Here is a 22,999-nt window from a genome sequence, read left to right on the forward strand (position 1 = left end):
AAATTCACATGTTCTAATGCTGTGGAATTCTCTAGAAATATTTTTTATTTTCGAAGTCTTATATAAAAAATTCCAATAAACATTTCGTTTGAAGGGTGTCTCACTAAAACCAAGTCTTGTTATTGTCTGTGACTAGGTCCTCAAGCAAAATTATTTATATGCACGTGTGTGTGCGTGCGTGTGTGTGCGCGCGCGCGCGCGTGTGTGTGTGTGTGTGTGTGTGTGTGTGTGTGTGTGTGTTCTCTCCTGTCTCTACAAAATTTTTCTTGGTCACTTCTGATCTTTAAGTTTCCAGAGGTCAAACCACATGGTACCAGCAGGGGGCGTGTGTCACCTACAGTTAAGCCATTCCACGTCTTTCCACTGATTCAGGTGTGGTCCCTGCGCAGACTAATGGGGTTGATGTCTCCCTGGTGAAGACGTTTGGGATCAAAAAGGGATGCCTTCCCTTTTTGGGGGTCGATCTGGATATCTCAAAAGGACGACGTGGGAGAGAAGCTTTACTGAGCGACCTTGGGGGAGGGTTTCAGGGCTGGTTGCTGCTCCAATGTCCCTTCCATCTATGCATGGCCCTCTCTTCCTTCCCCTCTGAAATGTGCTAAGAAGGGTATCTCTCTCAGAGCATCCTCTCTGCCTGATGGTGGGTTCTGTGCAGTGCGTGCAGCTTTCCTCCTGGGCCTGGTGCCTTGAACCTGCTTGTTTCATTGACATTGTTGCCATTTTCCTCGGGCTCTTGTTGATCCGTTCACTGAACCCAACGTGTTCCAGGCACAGCAAAGGTCCTGAGCAGGGAGGCTCTTCCACTCCCAAAGAGCTCACAGCTGGGGTCGTTAGGGAGATGCCCACAAGTAACGGGCCCTTCCACAGTCCAGAAACTTGGAAGAAACCATGAACTCATAGCCTCAACTGGGCTTCTGTGGGCATGGAGAGTTGACGGTACTGAGACAGGGAGAGTCCCTTCCGAGATGCAGGCTCTTAGAAGCCACGCAAGCTCCTGCCAATAGTCCCACACCCACACACAAAGGCCACACTAAATAGACCCAGGGGACATTCAGCTTTCCAAAAAAATATCCATTTTTGTTGTTGTTGTTGTTATTGGGGTTTTGTTTTGTTTTGTTTTTTCAAGATGGAGTTTCTCTGTGTAACAGCCTGGGCTTTCCTGGAACTCCTTCTGTAGACCAGGCTAGCCTCCAACTCATAGAGATCCACCTGCCTCTGCCTCCCCTATGCTGGGATTAAAGGTGCACACCACCGCAGCCCAGCCTTGTGTCACTTTTTAAAACAGAGGCTACCACTGACCTTTCGGCTCACCGGTTTGACCAGATTGTCTGGCCAGCAAAGTCCAGGGACTCTGCTGCCTCTGCCTTCCCTGCACTGGGGTTGCCTGTGCATGTCTCCATGCCTGACTTTTTGTGGAGATGGCCCTCCTGCTCTCACAACAGTCACTTCACTGACAGGCGCACCGTCCCAGTTCCTGGCACTGATCACATTCCCAGGGTCTCCACCTCCATGACCTAATCTCCCTTCTTGACCACCTCCGATTACCTCCCTGACACAGGGATTGTTTTACGTGTTAATATTCAACATGGGAATATGGGAGAGACAGACGTCCAGTCAGGGCAGGAGTCACAAGCATTCATTAACCTCTAATAGTCTCTAGAAACTTCTGACTAACGAAGAAGAGTTTTCTCCAAATGCTGAATACGCAACACCGGGTCGTGATTCCCCCATTGCAGATGGGAAATTGGGCTGTGCTCCAGGCCACACAGCCAGGAGGTAACACAGATGAACTCAGTCCTGTCCTCTCGTTCACCTGCAAGGGAAGAGAAGCGAGAGTTTCAAGTAAACTGAAAATTTCTAGCATTAAACAAAAAATCTAGACAGAAATCTCACAAATCAGGTAATAAAGAATCTTTGTTTAAAATCCAAATAAAATGAGCAAGAATGGGACCCTTAGGGCCACAGGAAGCTCGCCCTGCTGAGTACGGTTGGAAATGACATCCGACCCTTGCTCTGCACAGGTGCATCTAGCCTGGCTCATCTGGGTCCTTCTGGGGCCACCTGAGGATAGGCGGACTTCCTCAGGATCCTACGCAGTGACAGTAACTGCTCTGTGGGTCAGTCACATGCTTTGAGGGACCGCGGGGCTTCCTGGAGGAGGGTCACTTCCAGAAGAGAGCATTCTTCTGGGAAATGGAAGAGAGCGATCTAGTAAGAACCTGCCTTCTGGGTAAGATGAGCCTGAGCTGGAGGCTAGCCTCATGCATAATGGAGAGAAACAGGAGCCTGGTAGAGCCCCTCCGCTCTGCTCTCCTCAGGACTAACCCTGCTCCGGACAGCGTGCAGTGCTCTCATAGGCTCTGAAGCTCGGGTGTCTCCTTGGTGCTAGTCCCCTACATGCCCTTGGAGTGGCCTGGAGGGGTCTTGAGTGCCACCCTCCCTGTTGTGAGGCCAGGAGGGAAGTGGACGCCAGGACCTTATGTCATTTGAGTCTCTGCAAAGGGGTGTGAGGGGAAGGAAAGAGGACAACCTTCTCCTTTTCATGAATAAGTGATAGGGCTCAAGGAGAAACCCCGGGGGAGGTGCAGAATAAGAGAGGGTGGCAGAGAACAGTTGGGGACAGAAGGGGGGAAAAAAGGAAAGAAAACAGAAGAAGGGTTGTTGTGCTAGGGCACCAGAGAAGAAGACAGGGGGAACTCTTTGGAACTGGGGACCCAGAAGACCCAGAAGACCCAGGGAGAGCCAGTGTGCCATATCCAGACCTGAAATCCTAGGAGGGGCTGAGGGCTCTGCAACTTGCTGAGTGAGAGGCACAGGTCTAAGGAAGCTGAGAAGGCGGACCGGTGAGCCTATAGGGTCCCAGAAGAGGCAGGCAGCAAAATGATGCCCCAGAAGAAGAAGCGGCGGAAGAAAGACATCGACTTCCTGGGCTTGTACGAGGAGGAGCTGCTGAACTACAACTCGGAGGATGATGAGGATGAGTTGGAGCACGAATACTACAAAGCCAAGGGTGCGGGCTGCGTGGGACCGCGGGCTGCTGGTGGGGCCGTGGGTTGCTGGTGGGGCCGTGGATTGCTGGTGGGGCCGTGGGTTGCTGGTGAGGTCGTGGGTTGCTGGTGGGGCCGTGGGTTGCTGGTGGGGCCGTGGGTTGCTGGTGGGGCCGTGGGTTGCTGGTGGGGCCGTGGGTTGCTGGTGGGGCCGTGGGTTGCTGGTGGGGCCGTGGGCTGCTGGTGGGGCCGTGGGTTGCTGGTGGGGCTGTGGGTTGCTGGTGGGGCCGTGGGTTGCTGGTGGGGTCGTGGGTTGCTGGTGGGGCTGTGGGCTGCTGGTGGGGCTGCAGGCTGATCTGTCCCTCCCTCTGCAGAGTGCTTTGCAGTTCCGGACCATCGCTTATGCCCTGTGTGTCTGGGGATCAGAAAGCGCAGGGCCCCATGAGCGATGAGGCAACTTTATGGTTGGTAGGATAGACTATTGCAGACTATTGTCTGGTATTCTCAGCTAGCTGCACTGATCTACTTGAATTAAAAAGTAACAAGTTAGACCAAGGACCGGTCTGCTCACGATCCAGGACACAGAAATACTGAGGGAAGAACTTACCCATGCCCATGTGTGTGGCGCCACTATTTCAGACCAGGACGGGAACATTTCTACCCCCACAGAGCTCCTTAGAATCTCTGCCCGACCCTACAAGTCTCCTTAGTCTCTCTCCTCAGACAGCTGTTCCCTGCTCTTTAACTTCATGTAAGTGGAGTCGCTCGATGTGTGCTTCTTTGGAGGACAGGTCTCACTCCGTACTTCAGGATTTTCTTACTATACACTTACTGGGTAGCCCAGGCTAACCTTACATGCCCAGCAGTCCTCATGTCCCGTTGTCTGGTGCCGACATCACAGGGGTGAGCTATGAGTTTTGCGGTGTGTGTTTTTTTGTGCGTATCTCTTTCTTACCATGTGCGGGCATGCTATAACATGATGCACCCTGCGCTTTTGTACTCGGGGGTCTGATGGCACTCTATGAACACATCCCTGGTGATCCATCCACTCTCATGATGAGCGTCTGCACCTTTAGTTTTGTACTATCGTGGATGAAGGTGCTCCAGGCCTTGGACGATGCGTTCCTTTCTGCAGAATTTACAATTGGCAGTTGAAGTGCTAGGTTACAGGATGAGCATCATCTGTTCACCTCTCAGTGCTTACAGCCACTCGTGCGCCCCCACCATACGAGAGGGACAGTGGCTTCACATTCCGCCATTGCTTGGTATGGTCAATTCTTTATTTCAGCCATTCCGGTGGGCATGTGGTGGCGTCTTCCCGGGAGTTTAGCTTCTATTGGTCCCAGATGAATGATATCCCTGAACATGGTTATCTGTGTGTCTCCCGTAGTTGGTGGCCATTCGTGTTTCTTTGGTGACGTATTAGATTATTTTTGCATTTTCCAGCATTCCTGAAGCATATAGCTTATTGTAATAGAGTACATACATTTCGAATGTCTTTTTTACGTGACGAGGTCAACGTAGAAAATACTTGCATCGGGGAGACCAAGGGTTCCTTGTGATGTTCCCAGTCAGTTTCCTGTTGGCAATTCCAGTCAGCCATTCTTCTGTCTCCTGTTATAGCAGCTCTCTCTTGCTCTTAGTGGCCTTGCAGAAACAGCATTGTAAAGAATTAGTATTTCGTGTCTGTCTGTCTGTCGGTAGCTCACTGCTCTTCATTGCTGAGTGGTATGATCCTTTACCCACTCACCCGTCGATGGACGCTTGAAGTTTCTCCTTTGGTTCTACTGAGTTACTATGAACATTGAGTTCACGGGGCTTTGTGTGCATCCGTTTCTGTCTTCTCTTGAGTCAAACCCCGAAACTGGACGTTTTTGACCTTACAATAAGTGATCGTCTATTGGTATCTGAAAGAATGTGGCATCTGTTTCTTCTTCTATGAGTTATTCATAGTTTCTAGGTATGGGCCCTTTGCTAGATGCATTCCAAATGCCATTTCTTCATCCGTGACTCACTCCGCTGTTTTCTTGATGGTCTTCACCGTCATTAAGTTCAGACGGGCAACTTCTATTAATCAGTGTCTGGCTTAGGCAGAAGCTGTGAACCCCTGAGTGAGATGGTGAATCAGCGTTCGCATTCCTGCCTGAACACCAGACTCACCTCTTCTCTAAATTAAGTATCTCTGGGCCTCTTTCTACAATTTCAAGTGGTGTGGTCCTGGCATTTCCACCACACTGGCCTGTTTCCTGGGGCTACTTGACTCAGAAATGTTCGTGTGCACATAGGTGATGTCAGAGATGCCCTGTGTGCACTTAGGTGACATCAGAAATGCCCTGTGTGCACTTAGGTGAAATCAGAGATGTCCTGTGTGCACTTAGGTGACATCAGAGAGTACTGAGGTTCACCTGGGTATAGGCTTCGATGGCTCAAGTCTTGTCATGAGTATCATGACATGGGCTACTTTCTTTCCCCATTCCTGGCTTCTCTGATGAGCTTTGTCAGACCCAGGCACATCCAGTGTTCCTCTCATCTCCAGACACCGCAGATCCCATTCTCCACAGGCAAAGAAGTGCCATAGCAGAATCTGCGGTGCTCTTGAAGAGCTCAGGAACTATCTGCACACCACGCTCATGGTGCTTGAGCTAATACTCTGTCTGCCAAAGGCACAGGTGTTAGCTCTCAGAGGAAATTGGCTTTTTTTCCTTCATAAACAATAGCTTTGAAAGGAAAGGGTATGTATTCTCTCCTGCGTGTCAAGGCCTCTACGTTTTCGATTCCAAGAACAGTTCTGCAAAGCAGATATGACTGTCTGGTGTTACAGGCAGCTAGGCACTTGTTAAACCCCATCCTGTTCCCAAGTGGAGAGTCAGCAGCACTGATGCTCAACACGGTGTCCCAGCATCCAGAGCTCACAAGCTTTCAGTAGGAAGAGTAATACTCAGGGCACACCTGCAACAGGACGCCTTCCATAGGTCCAGAGGCTATAGGCGCTCAGAGGTATTTATGTTCTCCACCTTCTACCCTATAGCATTGCTACTTTGTGTGTGGGACAAATTCCCTCTGGTGGAATGGACTGCCAATTGACAGTTTTGAATAAGGAATATTTAATCCTCAAAGAGCAACCCAAGCCACAAGACCTCCTCAAGAGAGCTCGAATATATTCTGCTCCTGAGGACCTGTCCTGGAAAGGCCAGAAGTAGGAATGAGACACGGGTTTGCAGCAAGAATCAAGTGTGATGTTATACATGAAGCCCGTAGCTAGGGCTGGACGTGCAGTAAGCCATCCGCCACTGTGGTTATGACACCAAGCACTGGTGTTTGCACATTTCCATGACGTAGTGAACAGCTTGGTGCACGCACACCCTGTGGATTTCACGTACCCTCCCCACATTTGACCAGCTCTTCACAGTGCAAACTCCTCCTTCCCAACGAAGTCATTTCCTCTTGGTCAGCCTCCCTCAGTGCACACATGTGTGGCCGGTTCCCTGAGTCAGTGTTTCCAGCCCACGGATGATTCAGCAGTGAATCTCCTCAGAAAGCAGGGTGGGGGTGCACATTTCATTTGGAGGTAGGAATAGCAGCTGGATAGGTTGGCGTGTGCTGTTCTTACTTCTTAGCCGAGGTGACATGGCTCTGGGGGTGGTAGGCTGAAGCAAACCCCCCCAGGCCAGGTGTGTGTTGGGGTTCTGGGAGTCGATTCTAAAAATGGATCCGAGATGTATTTCTACAGTTTTGCTAACACTCTTGCTGGCCATAGATCCGAGATGTATTTCTACAGTTTTGCTAACACTCTTGCTGGCCCCTGTTCATCCTGCTCAGTTCATGGGGTTGTAGCGGATCCTGCCTGTTTTGGTCAGGGTTTCTATTACTGTGAAGAGACACGGTAACCATAGTGATTCTCATAAAGGAAAGCATTTCATTGAAACGGGTTTATAGTTCAGAGGTTTTGTCCATGGTTGCCATGGTGGGGAGCATGGTGGCATACAGCAGACGCAATACCAGAGAAGAAGCTAGGGGTTCTACAAGATGGACAGGCAGCAAGTAGAGAGATGTGGGTCTGGCTTGAGCCTCTGAAACCTCCAAGTCCACCCCCCATGACATACGTCCTCCAACAAGGCCATACCTCTTAATCCTTTCCAATAGTGCCATTCTCTGTGAGCCTATGGGGGCCATTTTCATTCAAACCACTGCATGGCCATTTCTAAGAACCTTGACAGATTCTCCAGTCAGCAAGTATCCAGGTACAGACACCCTGCCCAGGGATGGTGTTGACAACAAGCCATGAAAGCTTCAAGATGACGGTGAGAGGGAACTCAGTGACCCAGCCAAAGACACATCCCTTCGTTGGAAAACCACAGATTCAGCCCTTAGGTGGCTTAGCCATGCAGAATGAAGCTGGCCTTGTCTCCAAGTGTCCAAAGCAGTGTGTGGCATTGATAGTGAGTTTTTAGCTAGTAGGAGTTAGTGTGGATTTGACCCTGGTTCAAGATTGTGAGCATGGGATTCTGGGTTCCCTCCTGAGCCTACAATCTGTCTTTTTTCCTCCTTTTCCCAGTGTACGAGGTGGTCACAGCCACAGGGGATGTTCGTGGCGCAGGGACAGATGCCAACGTGTTCATCACGATCTTTGGAGAGAACGGGCTCTCTCCCAAGCTCCATCTCACCAGCAAGTGAGTACCATTCTGGGTTGATAGGATTCTGGGATGTTAGTTTGGCTGGCCAAGTTCTAGAACCCAGTAGCAGCCTTCTACTCTGTAGAGGTGGACAGATGGGCCATAGGTATGTTAAATGACAAGAAGTCTCTGTCAACAATCCAGTTCTCCTTTGTCCCATTCTAGATATTGTAAACAGTAATGTCTAGTTTAGACCTTCCAAGAACTCATGCATATCCTTTGATGATGGAGAATGGACAGTTAGGACCAAGAACCCAGGTCTCGGGCCAGCTTTTGATATCCTGTTCCGTGTAACTTCACCAAAATCCCATGGTCTCCAAGGCCTTGATTTCCTTACCTCCCATCTTAGGGGAGTTGAGATCATGAATGTCATGAAGAACATATGTGAGGGAGCCATGATTTTGAGATGCTCTATACTGAGAGGTCTCATGATGGCCAGCATCATATTTAACTTACCTGGGACCATGTATACTCAGTCACATGTCGTGTGTGTGTGGTGTGTGTGTATGTGTGTGAGTGTGTGTGTGTGTATGTGTGTGAGTGTGTATGTGCATGTGTGTGGTGTGTGTGTATGTGTGTGTGTAGTGTGTGTATGTGTATGAGTGTGTGTGGGGGGCATGTGTGTGTGGTTGTGTGTGGTTGTGTGTGAGTGTGTGTGTGCTGTGTATGTGTGTGAGTGTATGTAAGTATGTGTGTGTGTGCATGCGTTTGTGTGGTGTGTGTGTGTGTGTGTGTGTGTGTGTGTGTGTGCACACTTGGCATATACCGAGCCCTTTACTTTCTATAACCCCTGAAGGCAGAGACTGCTGCTGTCTTTTTGGTTTGCTCCATCACTACACACATGTACACATGAGCAAAAACAGCAAACCTAAGAACATCCCGCAGAATGACAGGATTTCAAAGTTGGTTAGCCGTCTTCACCAGCTTTCACTCAGCCTGTGCTGTCTAGGCAGATTTGACTAACTGGCTCTGGCCCACAATGCTCTGAATCTTTCAGAGTACCCCACTTCTGGTTATCTAACCCACTGGGGTTCCGTGAAGGATTCTGACTGAGGAAAAGTTCCACAACCACTTAAATCCACTGATACGTTCTACTCAGGGAAGCTGAGGCCCAGGGAGAAGCGTTGAATGGCTCACAGTCTTTTTGGTGGGGAAGCTGGTTCTTTACTTATGTTTATGCTATAGACATTTTAATGGACAGCATGACTCTGTGGCCACGGGGCATGAAGAGATTCTCTTCTAGACCCACTGGTACTGCAGGTCGTGGTCTCTAAGGTTTATGGCCTGGTTCCTCCTGGGGGCAAGAAGGGAAGGTACGGAGGGGTGGAGTGGCTATGCTAGAAGACTTTAGAGTGGCCAGTCTTGTTATGTGTGAGTACTAAACTAGAGCTATGGACCCAGGTAGCAACGTTCAGATGGGCATAACACCCTTTTCCATCCTTTTCTGCAGAACAGGGTACCTGCCTCCTTGTCTCTTCATACTGCACGCGACTGTGGTGGAAGTCTTTCCCTCCCGTGATGTGGGCACGGTAAAGGGAATACATGAAATATCCATCCTTTTTGCCATGCATCCTCTCAGAGGAAGGAGAGGATTTGTTTGCAGTCTCCAGCCACCTCTTTTTTTTTTTTTTCCGGGGCTGGGGACCGAACCCAGGACCTTGCGCTTCCTAGGCAAGCGCTCTACCACTGAGCCAAATCCCCAACCCCTTCCAGCCACCTCTTAAAGCAAAACCATCCTTTTATCTTTTTGTAGTGGACTCTCAGGGTCTTTTCTCCTTTTATGTACCTATAATCCTTAGCTTCCTCCTCCTCTCCTTGTCCATTTGCTAAACTTTCTGTTGATGAGGCCCAAATCACTGAGGTCACACACTGAGAAGGGTTGTCACTGAGGTAACATGGTGGAGGGGAAGCCACAGGTCAGAAACCAAGAAGAAAGAATTCAAAGAAAATGGCGTACAATTCTTCCCATGACATCCCCGCAGCTCAAGCTGGAAACTGAGTCCAGGAGGGAAATGTGGCTTTCTTAGGGTTTGGGATGCATCCCATGTGGGTGGCAGCTGAGGTCACTTCTGAGTCCCATGTAGTTAACACAGGACATGCTGCCTCTGTCTCCTTACACTGTCTGCTGGTTCTTCTCCACACCCAACCAGCTCCAAGACAAAACTATTGAGTTACCTGAGGGATCCTTGTACACACACACACACACACACACACACACACACACACACACGTACATGTGCACACACTCTTGTATACACAATCTTGCATATACACACTTGCACACATATGCACATACTTGTACACACAATCTTGTACACACATACTCACACAAGCACACACTTTCATAATACATACTTGCATATGCACCCACACTTGTACATACAATCTCGCACACAAACACATACACAAGCACACATTTGCACACATACATACATACACTTGCACATGCATATGCACTTGTACACACAATGTTACATATACTTGCACAAACACACACTTGCATACACATACTTGCACATGCATATACTTATACACACAATCTTGCATACACATACTCATACAAACACATGTGTGCACACATACACACATACTTTTGTGTGTAACAGACCTCTCTGATATCTCTGGGCTCTAGAAAGGTTTTACACTGACCAGTGCAAATAAGTTGATGCTAGTTCCTTCAGTATTAAAATTCAGCCTTGATCTTTCCTGGCACTTCTCCCTGACCCTTTTCCACAGCCTTTGATAGCATCTTTCGTCTCCTGTCTCCTGGTCCTCACATTTTCTTCCTCACCCTGATTTGAGCACATTCTTGTCCCTTTTCCTGTGTCCTGGAACATAGAATCTCACCCCTCACCCAATATAACTTAATTCCCATTTCAAGATCTTTGCTATCTGACTTCTAGACAGCAAAATATCAGATGTGTCCTCTCCAGTTTCCCACATGTGACTTTTCACCCAATCTTCACCCCAGTGAGGTCCCTACAAAATGATTTCCAGAGAAGGTCCCCATCTTCTGGGTGTCCTGTTCTCCCATTACCCAGGAGGCCACATTTTTAGGACATGGCAAAAGGATGGAATTTCATGTATTTTATGGTTTGTTCCCCACTGAGAATTCACATGCCAGTGTGTTGGAGAGTGCCTGGCATTTTAGTTTGGAGGGTCTGTCTTGTTAGTGGCTAAAGTGCCAGGTACAGCCTTCTGAGGCTCTCTCTGAGGTAAGTCCCTGCTGAATGGTGACATGGACAGTGCCCTGAGTTATACTTTATTTGAGGATGGTGCAGGAGTCATGGTGGGTTCCCTCCTTCCACTGGGAAGTGTGAGGAGGCCTACATTTCTGTTTCTTTTGGGATTTCTAAGCCAGCCTTGGTCAGTTTTCTAAAGCAATTGCATTCTGACTTACTAGACTTCAGTAATGGGCTTTTCAGATCTGATCTCAGAGTGGGTGGGGCTGGGGGTTGGTTGGGATAATCTCAGCCTCTCCTTAATAGTGACCCGTCAATGGGGTGTGCCTGTGGCCCTTTCTTCTCTGGAGACAGGGCTTTCCTGTATGCCAAGAACAGGTTGGTCTCCATGGGACAAATGCTAGAGAAGTTCACATCATATCTGTCCAGGAGTCATTCCAACACCAACAACGTGTCCTTGAGCTGGCCTCGAGTGCCCCTGCTCCTGCTGGCCATGTAGATCTTTCTCCCGGTTTCTGTGTTCCTCACCACAGGCTGCAGAGTAGCAAGGGTTAGTGACTCCACAAGCATAGTCATGTGATTAGGGTTGCCCTTTGCTGAAGGCAGCTTTCAGAGCTCTCCTGGCAGAACCCTCATCAGAGGTACCACAGAAACCCAGCTTCCTCCCTCCATGCTCATCACTGGCTGCAATGGTCTGGGAACACTTCCCTCCTCATTCCGTTCCCGGTAGTCTCTTTTCTAGGCTCTGTGTGCCTTTAGAAGATGACACCTACCATCCTCAGGCCGTCAGCAGCCCATGGGCCGAGTTGGGTGTTGGGAGGGAGGGGGGTTGTAGGGACCTGAAGCAGGGGAATCACAAAAGCAGTGTGTGTTTCTTTGAGAAAAAAAAAACAAAGTAAAAATTCATATAGACAAGAACAAGTAAGACTTCACGACTTAGCCTCTGGGTGTGGCATTATATTTGTATAACTTCTCCCACTCATTGTTTTCATGTGAAGGCAGTGTCACCCTCTTTGTATTGATTGCTCTGTTCTCAGACTCCATCTCAACGCAGTGTTTCTTTTTTAAAGCTTATACCATAAACTCTTCAGGTGTTCATTCATGATAAGATTCTTAATGGCTACACAGCATTCAGTCATATAACGTCCCATGGCATCTTTTTCTTAGGGTGTCGACTTAAATGCAGAAACCTGTTGCTTTGTGTCATGAATTGAAAAAGAAAATACCACTTACCGATTTCTCGGGCTTCTCATTCACAAAACCCTAAGGTGCAGAATCAGTGTCTGTGTTTTCCTTCCAAGTTACGTCACAGCTGCTGTGCCGGAACCAGGAGCTGCGGTGTCCCGTTCTTTCCCCGTAGATGCATGCAAACCCCACATCGGCACACCTCCACGGGTACTGGTTTGGTTTGGTTCCATTTTCAACACTGGATCCGAAAGCTTCATCTTCCCAGGAAGGAGATCAAATCATTCTTTGAAGGAAACATTTTGCCTGAGCACAAGGCACTGCTTGGCTCCTCCTTCCCTTCCTTGGCCAACGCTCACCAGAGCTCAAACACAAGCCAGCAGCCTTGGAGTCTCCATTTCCCTACAGCAAACCTAGTAGCTTTCCTACCTCTCCTCCTCCCTTCTCTTGCTAGGCTTCTCATTGGGTCCCTCTTTCCCTGACAGGGCTGCCTTAGTACATCTTCCTGGGCTCTGTTCTTTGTAGGAGGCTTGGACCCACCCCATTGGGCCCTGCTTCTTAAGGAAACTTCTCCCCAAGGCAGATTGTTCTCCAAAGTGAGTCCACTTGCAGAATCCCAGCTTTGGGGCCCCCAAAAAGCCTGGAAGGTCCCCTGTGCCTGACTTTCAGCCTGTGGGCTAGGGAGAAGGCCCTTTAACTCCCTTTATTTTGAAGAACACAGCCAGCCAGCAAATGTTAATAACCATAAGCTTCATTATTTAACATCCCAAGGCCGTGACAGATACCTAAAGCAAACCAACTAAAAAGAGGAAGAATTTACTCCAGAGTTTTGGAGGTTTGGGTCCACGATCAGTTGGCCGCATGGCTTTTAGGAGACCTGGCAAGTCAACACCAGTTGTGAAGGAAGCTGTTCAAATTACAGCAACCAGGAAGTGAAGCGAGGAGGAGGGGTCACCACAACTCCCAATATCCCCTTCAAGGGCATAGCTCAGTGATCTGACTTCCCTTCCTGGGGCTCTGCCTTTTTTATTGTGCAGTGTTGGGAGTTGAACCCAGGGCCTCATGCATGCCAGGAAAATGTTCTACACTGGGCTATACTCCTAGGTCCAACCTCTTAAAGGCTTCCAAACAGTTATTGGGGTAGGTGCAGGGTGTGAGATTGGCAAGGGCTTTGGGAATACATCTGAGGTGTAGACCATTGTATAGGCAAATGTCTTCTGTGCTTTCCTTTTCTCCTGGCTGTATGCTGGGCCATGAGCTCTGGCTAAGAGCATAGACTCTCAAACCAGAGGGTTCATCTATGAGGCAGAAAAAGTTGCTGGCAGATCCAGGCTGTCACGGCTGGATCCCTGGCCCACACAGAGGGCGAAATAGATGCCAGCACGAGACTCAGGTGTCCATTCCAGAAGATGCCGAGGCAAGGCCTCCAGTCTCCTGTGTGAAGCACTGTATTGTAGGATCTGAAGAAGCTGAGTCTGGTCTGGGTATTTCCTCTGACCGCACTGTTCACCAGGCGCCAGTCTTGATTCCCTCTTACTGCATCCACTTCCCTGGTTGCTGAGGGTGGGGGAAGGGATCCCTTTCCTCACCACAATGGCAGGATCACAGGCTGCATCGACTTGGGGCTGCCCATAGAAGTTCTTCTTACAGAACAGGAAGATAATCCTCTTCCCTGAGCAAATCCCAGCTCTTCTACTCGATAGCAGTTTGCATGGCCACACAATGGCACTGGTACCAGCCACTGTGCTTGCCTTGGTGGCTCACGACAATGTTTAATCAAACACCTGGATGTGAGCCTTGGCATGATCCTGCCTCTCCTTCCTCTCCTCGTCTCTGACCAGGTCAGGGAGAAGCCTCAAAATGGTAGCTAGTTGCATGCAGCTCTCCCAGTGAGCAGGGTACAGAGGGAGAAGAGGAAGCCAGCCTCTGGCTCTATTCTTGTGCCCACGAGACACATTATTCAGACTAATTGCACGTGTTCACCACAGGAGCGAGTCTGCTTTTGAGAAAGCCAACGTTGATGTATTCCGGGTACGGACCAATAACGTGGGCCTCATCTATAAAATCAGGTGAGAGTTTGCCCCCGACTACAGCGGTGGCGATCAAGGTTGACATTTTCTTGGTGTTCAGTATCACTGGCTGCCCAAATCCCATCCCCCACCCCTCGAATCGCAGAGCTCATAGCTCCAAGCTGTCCCATGAGAGACTTGCTTTCACCGGCTAGGACAATTTGGTACAATTTTCCAACAGCTCTTCGAGACACTAAAGCAAGATAATTGGGAGCAAATCTCTGGGTCCAAGTCCAAGGCTAGCTCTGTTGGTTAGCTGTAGGATTTTAGACAGTTTATCTTCCCACGCCTCCGCTTCCTCCTCTCTAATAATGGTGCCCCATCTCTATAATGCCGGGACTCACCGAGTTGGTGCATAGCACAGCCACTGGCAAGCGCTAAGCACTCAGTGAGGGCTGTGTTGTAAGAAGCTTTGGGATGGGGAATCCCCCTGATGTTCTCACCAGGGGACATCTATTCTGTCTTCCTGCCTCTCCTCTGCTAACCACCACTACTCAGGAGAGGCTTGCTTTAGGGTCATCTGTGGTCTGATTGCCTCTAACTGCAGCCTGGACAGAGCTCGGATGCAGCCTCAACTCAGTCCTAGTCTCTCCCCCCTTCTACTAGAAAATCTGTGGCCATGGAGTCCCGGTGCTGGGAGAGTCAGAGGGCACAATGGCCAGTGGTTATGTGCATGGAGGGGGAATATATACAGAGAAAGGCTCTTACAGGGAGGGAGGAAAGGAAGATGGCATGTGGCAAATGGTCTTTGACCAAAGCCTTGCTGGGGCCAAACTCTGTGCCAGGCAGAGGCATGAGACCCTGTAGAACACAGGGCCAGTGGAGCAGGCTGGTCATCTGTAGTTTGGGCTCGTGGGCTTTACTGAACTGTGAGCTTCTGGGATAATGTCTGGAGTGTGATGGGTCAGAATAAGATGTCCCATGTCCCATGAGGTCACTCTGGGGAAGAAATTAGACAGAGGTGGGAGCTGAAGGAAGATTTGGACCGCAGATTCAGAAGAGCCTGCATCTATGTTCCCCAGTACAGGAGGCATGTGGCTATTGTGTCCTTATATTATAGTTGACTCACACCGAGTGTGTTGAGTGGACAAAACAGACACCAGGTTTTAAAAAGACTTAACCCAAGAAAAAGAACGTACAACATGCTGTTAATTTTTTAACATGGTTATGTGGAAGATACAATATAATTAAATAATTAGAATCCATCGTACCAGCCTCTCTATATCAATCAAGATGACTAGAAACATTTAAAATTGTATGCATGGCCCATGTGACGTTTCCTTGGGACAATTTTGGTCAGGATGGGGGTCCTTGGGTGATGAGACTAAGGGTAGTACCTGGGGTGAGAGTGACTGGCTGGGAGGGAGCTTGATCAACTCAGAGTTATGGGGGGAGGGACAGTTCACACCAGGGGCCAAGTCTAAAGGGCTAGGCGGCTCCTGCTTTCTTCTCATTCCTTCACCCCTTCCCTTCATAAGGCCCGGATCCGCTGCCTTTCCCGTCTCAACTCTGATAGGCTTCAAGAGGTGATGTGTGCCTCGGGTCAGGGCAGACAGAGTGCAGTGCTGACAGAGACCAAGGTTAGGAACGAGCACAAGATTAGCCAGGTCCAGTCGAGATGCTCCTCCTGAGAGCTCCAGGGACTTGGATTTTCCCAGGAAATAAATTATTTCCCCATGGAAGCAGGGCAATATAATCGTCACTAATATGCACATCTACCTTGCAAAACATCCCCCTTGATAGGTGAGGAAACTTAGTCCCAAAGCAAATGAATGACTAGATCTCTCTCTGGAACGCTCACTGGGTGCCCTCGTGCAAAGGGGGCAGCATCTTGGTTCTGCTAGTGAAGTGAGGCTGTTGGCTTCTTGCCCCAGGATCGAGCATGATAACACAGGCCTGAATGCCAGCTGGTACCTGGACCGGGTTATAGTGACGGACATGAAGAGGCCTCACCTCCGCTATTACTTCAACTGTAACAACTGGCTGAGCAAGGTGGAGGGTGACCGTCAGTGGTGCCGTGACCTCCTGGCCAGCTTCGACCCCATGGACATGCCCAGAGGTCAGTGCCGCCTTGGTCTGCCCATCATGCCTCCCTGCCAGAGCCTGGCTCCTTTTTGTGTTCTGGAAGCCCACCCTCCCCTCTTACCATGTTTCCTCTTGACTTGGACCACGTGGAACCCCATCTATACTTATCAGTATTTGTCTGTCGAAGGGAAAAGGGACTTTGAGGCAGAAGAGAGGCAGCGACCCTATGGTCGTCAGAACTACATAACGGCAAACTCACCAGTTTCCTCCTGGTGCTGTCTCCAAGCCCCGCCCTCTCTTCAGTCCACCTTGGCGGAGGGAAGCTCGCCCTCCATTCTCTGGCTGTGATTTGACTTTTCTGCACCGATGTCTGACTTTCCTCCTCTCATGCAACGTAGAGCAGCAGACACTTTTGTAAGGCCCAGCACACTAAACTTGCAACTTCACCGATTTCTTTAAAAAAAAAAATGTCACCAAGAGTTTATTTTCTTACAAAGCCAAATTTCATCATTGCACACAGCTTAGAAAATAGACACATGGGAATATAAAATGAATAATTTAATCACATCACCTGGAAAATACCACCCACCTGCGGCAGATGCATTCATTTCTAGCCCTTTCCGTGCGTGCACAGTGAAATAATGGGCTGGTATATCCTGTTCTATAGAGTAGATATTTTGGTGCCGTTAAATATTACTTAACGTTTCTATTTCTGGTGGTGGTGTATTTTCTAGAATAGTGGTTCTTAACCTGTGGGTCGTGACCCACAAAAGGCCACCAGAAAACACAGATATTTACAGTATGGTTCATAACAGTAGCAAAATTGCAGTTATGAAGTAGTGGTGAAAATAATTTTACAGTTGGGGGTCACCACAACACAAGGAGCTGTGTTAAAGGGCTGCAGCATTAGGAGGGTTGAGACCTGCTGAGCTAGAATGTGTCATTCACTCATCACTCAGGTGTTTGCCGAATGCCTCATTACTGGGCATCCATGGTGTGTGTGTTCCCTTCTAAATAATACACCGAAATGTATCTTTTGGCTTCAAGACTCTTTCCTTCTGTTAAATTCTGAAGTGGAATTTCTAAGTCAAACAATATGCCCATGGCTAAAGGTTTTAAAAAGTTATTTTGTATGATGTGTGTGTGTGTGTGTGTGTGTGTGTGTGTGTGTGTGTGTGTGTGTACAAGTGCAAATTTTCCAAAGTGTGGAGGTCAGAGGACAACTTGTCAGAGTGTATTCTCCTCCCACCATGTGAGACAGAGCTCAAATTGGAGGCCTTGGCAGCAAATGCCTTTGCCCACTGAGCCATCTTGCTGGTCTGGATCAAGCTTTTGGTGGGCAATTCTAAATAGCACAGGAAGTCGACATCAGATGGAGCACAGTCCCTCAAATGTACTACTGTCTACTTGGTTAGTCAAGTGTAATTTCTCAGTGGGATCATAAAAGGGTTTTTCAATATTCTTCCTTTGGTGACTAGAGTGATTGAACAGCTCATGTTTATTGACAATTTTTCACTTTGGTTTTTGATAAATTCTATTATAGATATTTGAGGTTTACACAAAGATATGAGAAATGTTATGGATAGTAAAATGTTCTCTGTGTATGTGTGTGTGAGTGTGTGTGTATGTGTGTGTGTATGTGTGTGTGTTTATGAGTGTGTGTATGTGTGTGTATGTGTGTGTGACTGTGTGTGTATGTGTATATGTGTGTATATGTGTATGTGTGTGTGACTGTGTGTATGTATGTGTGTATATGTGTGTATGTGTGTTATGTGTGTGCATGTGTGTGTGTGGTGTATATGTATGTGTGTGCAGTGTGTGTGTGTGTGTGTGTGTGTGTGCACGCACACATATGGGGAATTGTCTGCTCATTACTCTTTGCCCTCTCTTTTCCTGTGGGGTGAATGTCACAGATTCTCTTCACACTGTACACATCCTGAGCTGCTGCTGACAGTGTCTGTCAGGGCCAATCCATATCATATCCACCATCTCTTCCTTTTCTCTTTTTCTCCTGTCCTTGGCATTTTCTCACATTCAGTTCCCCATCTTAATGTCCCTGCATTTCTTGTAGATAGGATACATTTTGGGTTGAGAGTTTTGTGGGTGGGTTGCTGCTCCAATCGTTCCATTGGGGTTCTTGCCTGGCTCTAGGAGGTGGCCTCTTCAGGTTCCACATCCCCATAGGTCACAGCTAAGGTCATCCCTACTGACTCATGGGCCCCTCTCCTATCGCAGATCTCTGATCATCCTGGAGATGCTCCCTACCTTCCCGTCCTGGTCAGCTGCAGATTTCCATTCATTCTCATGGCCACCTGGCCATCTCCCCTATCCCTCCGCACACCTGATCCTGAACCTCCAATTCGTCCCCATCCTCTCTTCCACCCAGTTCCCTCCCCTCAGCTGCCTCATAACTATTGTAGTTCCCCTTCTAATCAAGATTCAGGCATCCATGCCTGTGCCTTCCTTCTTGTTTGTGGGGTGTATCCTGTACTTTATAGCTAGGAGTATACACCATGCACTTAGGAGTATACACCATGCACGTCCTTTTGGGATCGGGCTACCTCACTAAGGATGATATTCTCAAGATCCATCCATTTGCCTGCAAAATTCATGATGTCTTTGTTTTTAATAGCTGAATAGTATTCCACTGTGTAGATGTACCTCATTTTCTTTATCCATTCCTCAGTTGAGAGACATCTAGGTTGTCTCCAGTTTCTGGCTACTATGAATAAAGCTGCTTTGAACATAGTTGAGCAAGTGTCTTTGTGGGATGGTGAAGCATCTTTTGAGTATATGCCCAGGAGCGGTATAGCTGGGTCTTGAGTTAGAACTGTTCCCAGTTTTCTAAGAAACTGCCAAATTGATTTCCAAAGTAGTTGTACCAATTTGCACTCCCACCAGCAGTGGAGGAGTGTTCCCCTTGCTCCACATCCTCACCAGCATGTGGTATCTCTTGAGGTTTTGCTCTTAGCCATTCTCATGGGTGTTCTCATGGAGCATCAGAATTGTTTTGATTTGCATTTCCCTGGTGACTAAGGACATGAAACATTTCCTTAAGTGCTTCTCAGTCATTCAAGATTCCTCTGTTGAGAATTCTGTTTAGCTCTGCGCTCCATTTTTAAATTGGGTTATTTGAGTTGTTGGTGTCTACATTCTTGAGTTCTTTATAAATTTTGGAGTTTTGATAAAGAAGCCAAAACCATACGATAGAAAAAAGAAAGCATCTTCAACAAATGATGCTGGTCTAACTGGATGTCCACATGTAGAAGAATGAACATAGATCCATATTTATCACCCTGCACAAAACTCAAGTCCAAATGTGATCAAGGAGCTGAACATAAAACCGAATACACTGAAATCTCATAGAAGAGAAAGTGGGAAATACCCTTGAACACATTGGTGCAGGAGACAATTTCCTGAACAGAACACCAATGGCTCAGGCTCTAAGATCACCAGTTGTTAAGTGGGACCTCATGAAACTGTAAAGCTTCTGTAAGGCACAGGACATAGTCAATTGGACAAAATGGCAGCCTACAGAATGGGAAAAGACCTTCACTAACCCTACATCTGAGAGAGGGTGAGATCAGGAAGAAGGCAGGAGCTTAAGCAGGTCCTGGGAGGTTCCTCTAAGGGAGATCTCATTTCAAACTCTAAGACAGGCACAGGACGCTTTCTCTGGGGGTGTTGGCAGAGGGCAGCAGTAGGCACAGGACCCGGTGTCAGATGGCCTTTTCCTGGGAAGCTCCTCTGTGAATGTGCTTCCTAGACAAGCACCCAGCATGCTCCTAACAGATAGCCTTTGTCTTCGTTAAGGCTACTATTGCTGTGAAGAGACACCGTGACTACAGCAACCCTTATGAAGGGAACCATTTCATTGGGGCTGGCTTATAATTCAGAGGTTTAGCCCATTGCTAGCATTGGTGGCCCATAGGCAGACACAGTGCTGGGGAAGAGCTGAGAATTCTATACCTTTGATCCCACAAGCAGCAGAAAGTGACTGTGACACATAGCCAGGCTTGGCTTCTGAGCCCTCAAAGCCTGCAGTGACACACTTCCTCCAACAAGGCCACGCCTACTCCAACAAGGCCATACTTCTTAATAGAGGTGTTCCCTCTGAGCCTATGGGGGACATTTTATTCAGACTAGCACAGCCGTGATAGGGTGCTTTCTCCTTTAACAGAGCCCAGTGAATAGACAGAGGACTTTAGGAAAGGCAGAGGTCATGAAAGATGTAGACACTGATCAACCTCACACTTCGTAGAAGGAGGACCTTAAGATGGACAAACCTCACGGCCGAGTTTGGCTTCTTAGTTGCTGTCATCATGTTGCTTCTTAAGGAAGTCAAGCAGCACAACCCCCTCCCCCACAAAGAGCTTATCCTCTCTTGCCTGAGTCTGGCATCAGGCTCTGGGGATCCATGGCGGGAGCTTAATTCCCTAATCTACCCGAGAGTCCCCAAACCTTAGTCACTACATTCTACCTTCGAGGGCTTTCCCTTCTTCAGTCACTATGTTTATCAGTCGTGGTTCTTCCTTACTCACCTTTAAAGCTTGTCTGAAGCACAGAGGTGTACCACTTCCATGAAGAAACACACTCTCCATGCTGTGCGCACTACCTACATTACCTGTACGCAGCGATGTGGAAATGCCTCACTAGACAACTCCAGTGTGCCGGTGCTGCCACCTCCCAGACCTCCGAGTGTGCAGGCTGCATCTGGGGAAATACCACTGACTCTCTTCTGAAAGCAGAGTGAAAGGAAGAGCATGGGGGTGTCAACCATAATTGCCTGTCTTCTGAAGTCCTTGTTTAACTGGTCCCATATCTCCAAGGAGCAGGGTGAGGTGACGAAGGTCCTAGCAGGTGATAATTGAATTTGAGGTTTATTCAAGGACAAATGGATATTTCTGAAAGGACTGGGACTGGCATGGGGGTCTGCCTATCCTCAGCTGAACTGCTTACTGCCTACGTCTTAGTCAGGGCAAGAGCAAGGGCAGACTGGCCTGGCTTTGTGAGAACTAATGGAGTCACGGAAGTCAGCGGCTCCAACCTCCCGCTGGCCTGGATGTCCCTCTCCTGCTTTTACACCAGCCCCTCTTGAGTGGTGAGCAGTTCTCAGCCTCCCAGGGTGACCCCATGGCTGCAGAGTGGCACTGATAATTAGAAAGATACTTTTGAAATTAAAGCCCACCTACTCTCCCTGAGCCTTCTGCTTGCCTTGCTCCAGGCCCTGCTTGGCAGACATTGTCGAGTGAAGGGTTCTCCTGGATAGATCACAGGTTTAGAGACAGGGACAGGAGGTTCTCCAGGTCAGGTTGAGATGTTCTCTTACTCCTTAATTGCAGTGCAGCACATAGTTTTTAAAGATGAGCATTTCAAGCTGTTTCATAGTCAGCTCCATCATCTACCCCCGAGCCTTTTATCTCCCCAAACTGAGACTCTGTCATTATTTAATTCCAGCACAAGTCTCCTCTCCTCCCAGGCCCCAGTCACCTCAGGTCTACTTTTCGTTTCTCTGAATTCAGTGACTCTTAAGAACCTCATATAAATGGAATTCTGCTATAACTGTCCTTTCATACCTGGCCTCTTTCACTTAGCACAACGCCTTCAAGCTTTATCCACCCTGCAGTGTGTGTCAGAACTTGATTGATTTTAAGGTGGATAGTGTTTAATTGATAGTAATTAATATGCTGCATCTTTATTCATGAATTTAATCTCTACCTCTCTGTCTCTCTGACATACATGCACACACAGTCTCCTATCTATCTATCTATCTATCTATCTATCTATCTATCTATCTATCATCTATATACCTATCATATGAATTTAATCTCTACCTCTCTGTCTCTTTTTTTTTTTTTCGGGGCTGGGGACCGAACCCAGGGCCTTGGGCCTCCTGGGCAAGCGCTCTACCACTGAGCCAAATCCCCAACCCCTCTGTCTCTCTGACATACATGCACACACAGTCTCTCTCATCTATCTATCTATCTATCTATCTATCTATCTATCTATCTATCTATCGCTATCTATCTATCGCTATCTATCTATCTATCTATTTATCTATCTATCTATCATCTATATACCTATCATATGAATTTAATCTCTACCTCTCTGTCTCTCTGACATACATGCATACACAGTCTCTCTCATCTATCTATATCTATCTATCTATCTATCTATCTATCTATCTATCTATCTATCTATCTATCTCTCATCTATATACCTATCATCCATCTAGCTAGCTAATCTATTGTTGTCTATCTACCTACCTCTCTCTACCTATCTATCTATCTATCTATCTATCTATCTATCTATCTATCTATCTATCATCTATCTATCTACCTACCTATCATCTATCTAACTTATCTATCTATCTATCTATCTATCTATCTATCATCTATCTAACCTATCATATCTATCTATCTATCTATCTATCTATCTATCTATCTATCTATCTATCTAAGACAGACAGACAGAGACAGACAGACAGGCAGACACACCAGGCACACAAATGACACTCACATTTGGGTTGTCAGTACATTTTGACCATTGTTGATGAGGCTTCTGGGAACATGGGTGTACAGATCGAGTCGCCGCTTTCAGTGCTTAGGGTCATACCATGTTGTAATTCTGTACTGAAGTTTGAGGACTCACCATGCCATTCTGGATGGATTGTAAGGTTTCTACATTTCCTCCTTAAGTGTCGAGAGTCCCAATTTCCCTGCATCGTGACCAAGTTGTACCTCTCTGAGGTTCTGACTTGCATTTCCGTAATGATTCATAACATTGATGATCTCTTCATATGCGCTTCTTGGTCATTTGCATATTTTCATATTTCATTTCAGAACTGTCCATTCAAATCCTCTGCTCATGCTTAAGAT

General features: G+C 47.8%; 1 protein-coding gene and 1 long non-coding RNA gene across 3 annotated transcripts in view; one reads left to right on the forward strand and one right to left on the reverse strand.

Moving 5' to 3' along the window:
- Window positions 1-1,616: 1,616 nt before the first annotated feature.
- LOC102551787 (uncharacterized) lies at window positions 1,617-22,021 on the reverse strand. Its single transcript, XR_361507.4, has 3 exons — window positions 20,663-22,021; window positions 16,381-16,574; window positions 1,617-1,813 (listed from the first exon to the last, which is right to left on the reverse strand). It is a non-coding gene; the product is annotated as an uncharacterized LOC102551787 (long non-coding RNA).
- Window positions 2,567-22,999, forward strand: part of Loxhd1 (lipoxygenase homology PLAT domains 1) — a 152,643-nt gene continuing 132,210 nt past the window's right edge. Inside the window, exons 1-4 of one of the 2 annotated variants that reach the window (NM_001414400.1) lie at window positions 2,567-3,010; window positions 7,543-7,657; window positions 14,016-14,096; window positions 15,971-16,155. In NM_001414400.1, the coding sequence (NP_001401329.1) occupies window positions 2,881-3,010; window positions 7,543-7,657; window positions 14,016-14,096; window positions 15,971-16,155 (511 nt within the window). In that variant the 5' untranslated portion in view covers window positions 2,567-2,880. The remainder of the gene's footprint in view (window positions 3,011-7,542; window positions 7,658-14,015; window positions 14,097-15,970; window positions 16,156-22,999) is intronic. The other variant, NM_001106132.4, reaches the window with a different exon arrangement.

Source organism: Rattus norvegicus, chromosome 18, assembly GCF_036323735.1.
Source record: "Rattus norvegicus strain BN/NHsdMcwi chromosome 18, GRCr8, whole genome shotgun sequence".
NCBI classification, from domain to species: Eukaryota; Metazoa; Chordata; class Mammalia; order Rodentia; family Muridae; genus Rattus; species Rattus norvegicus.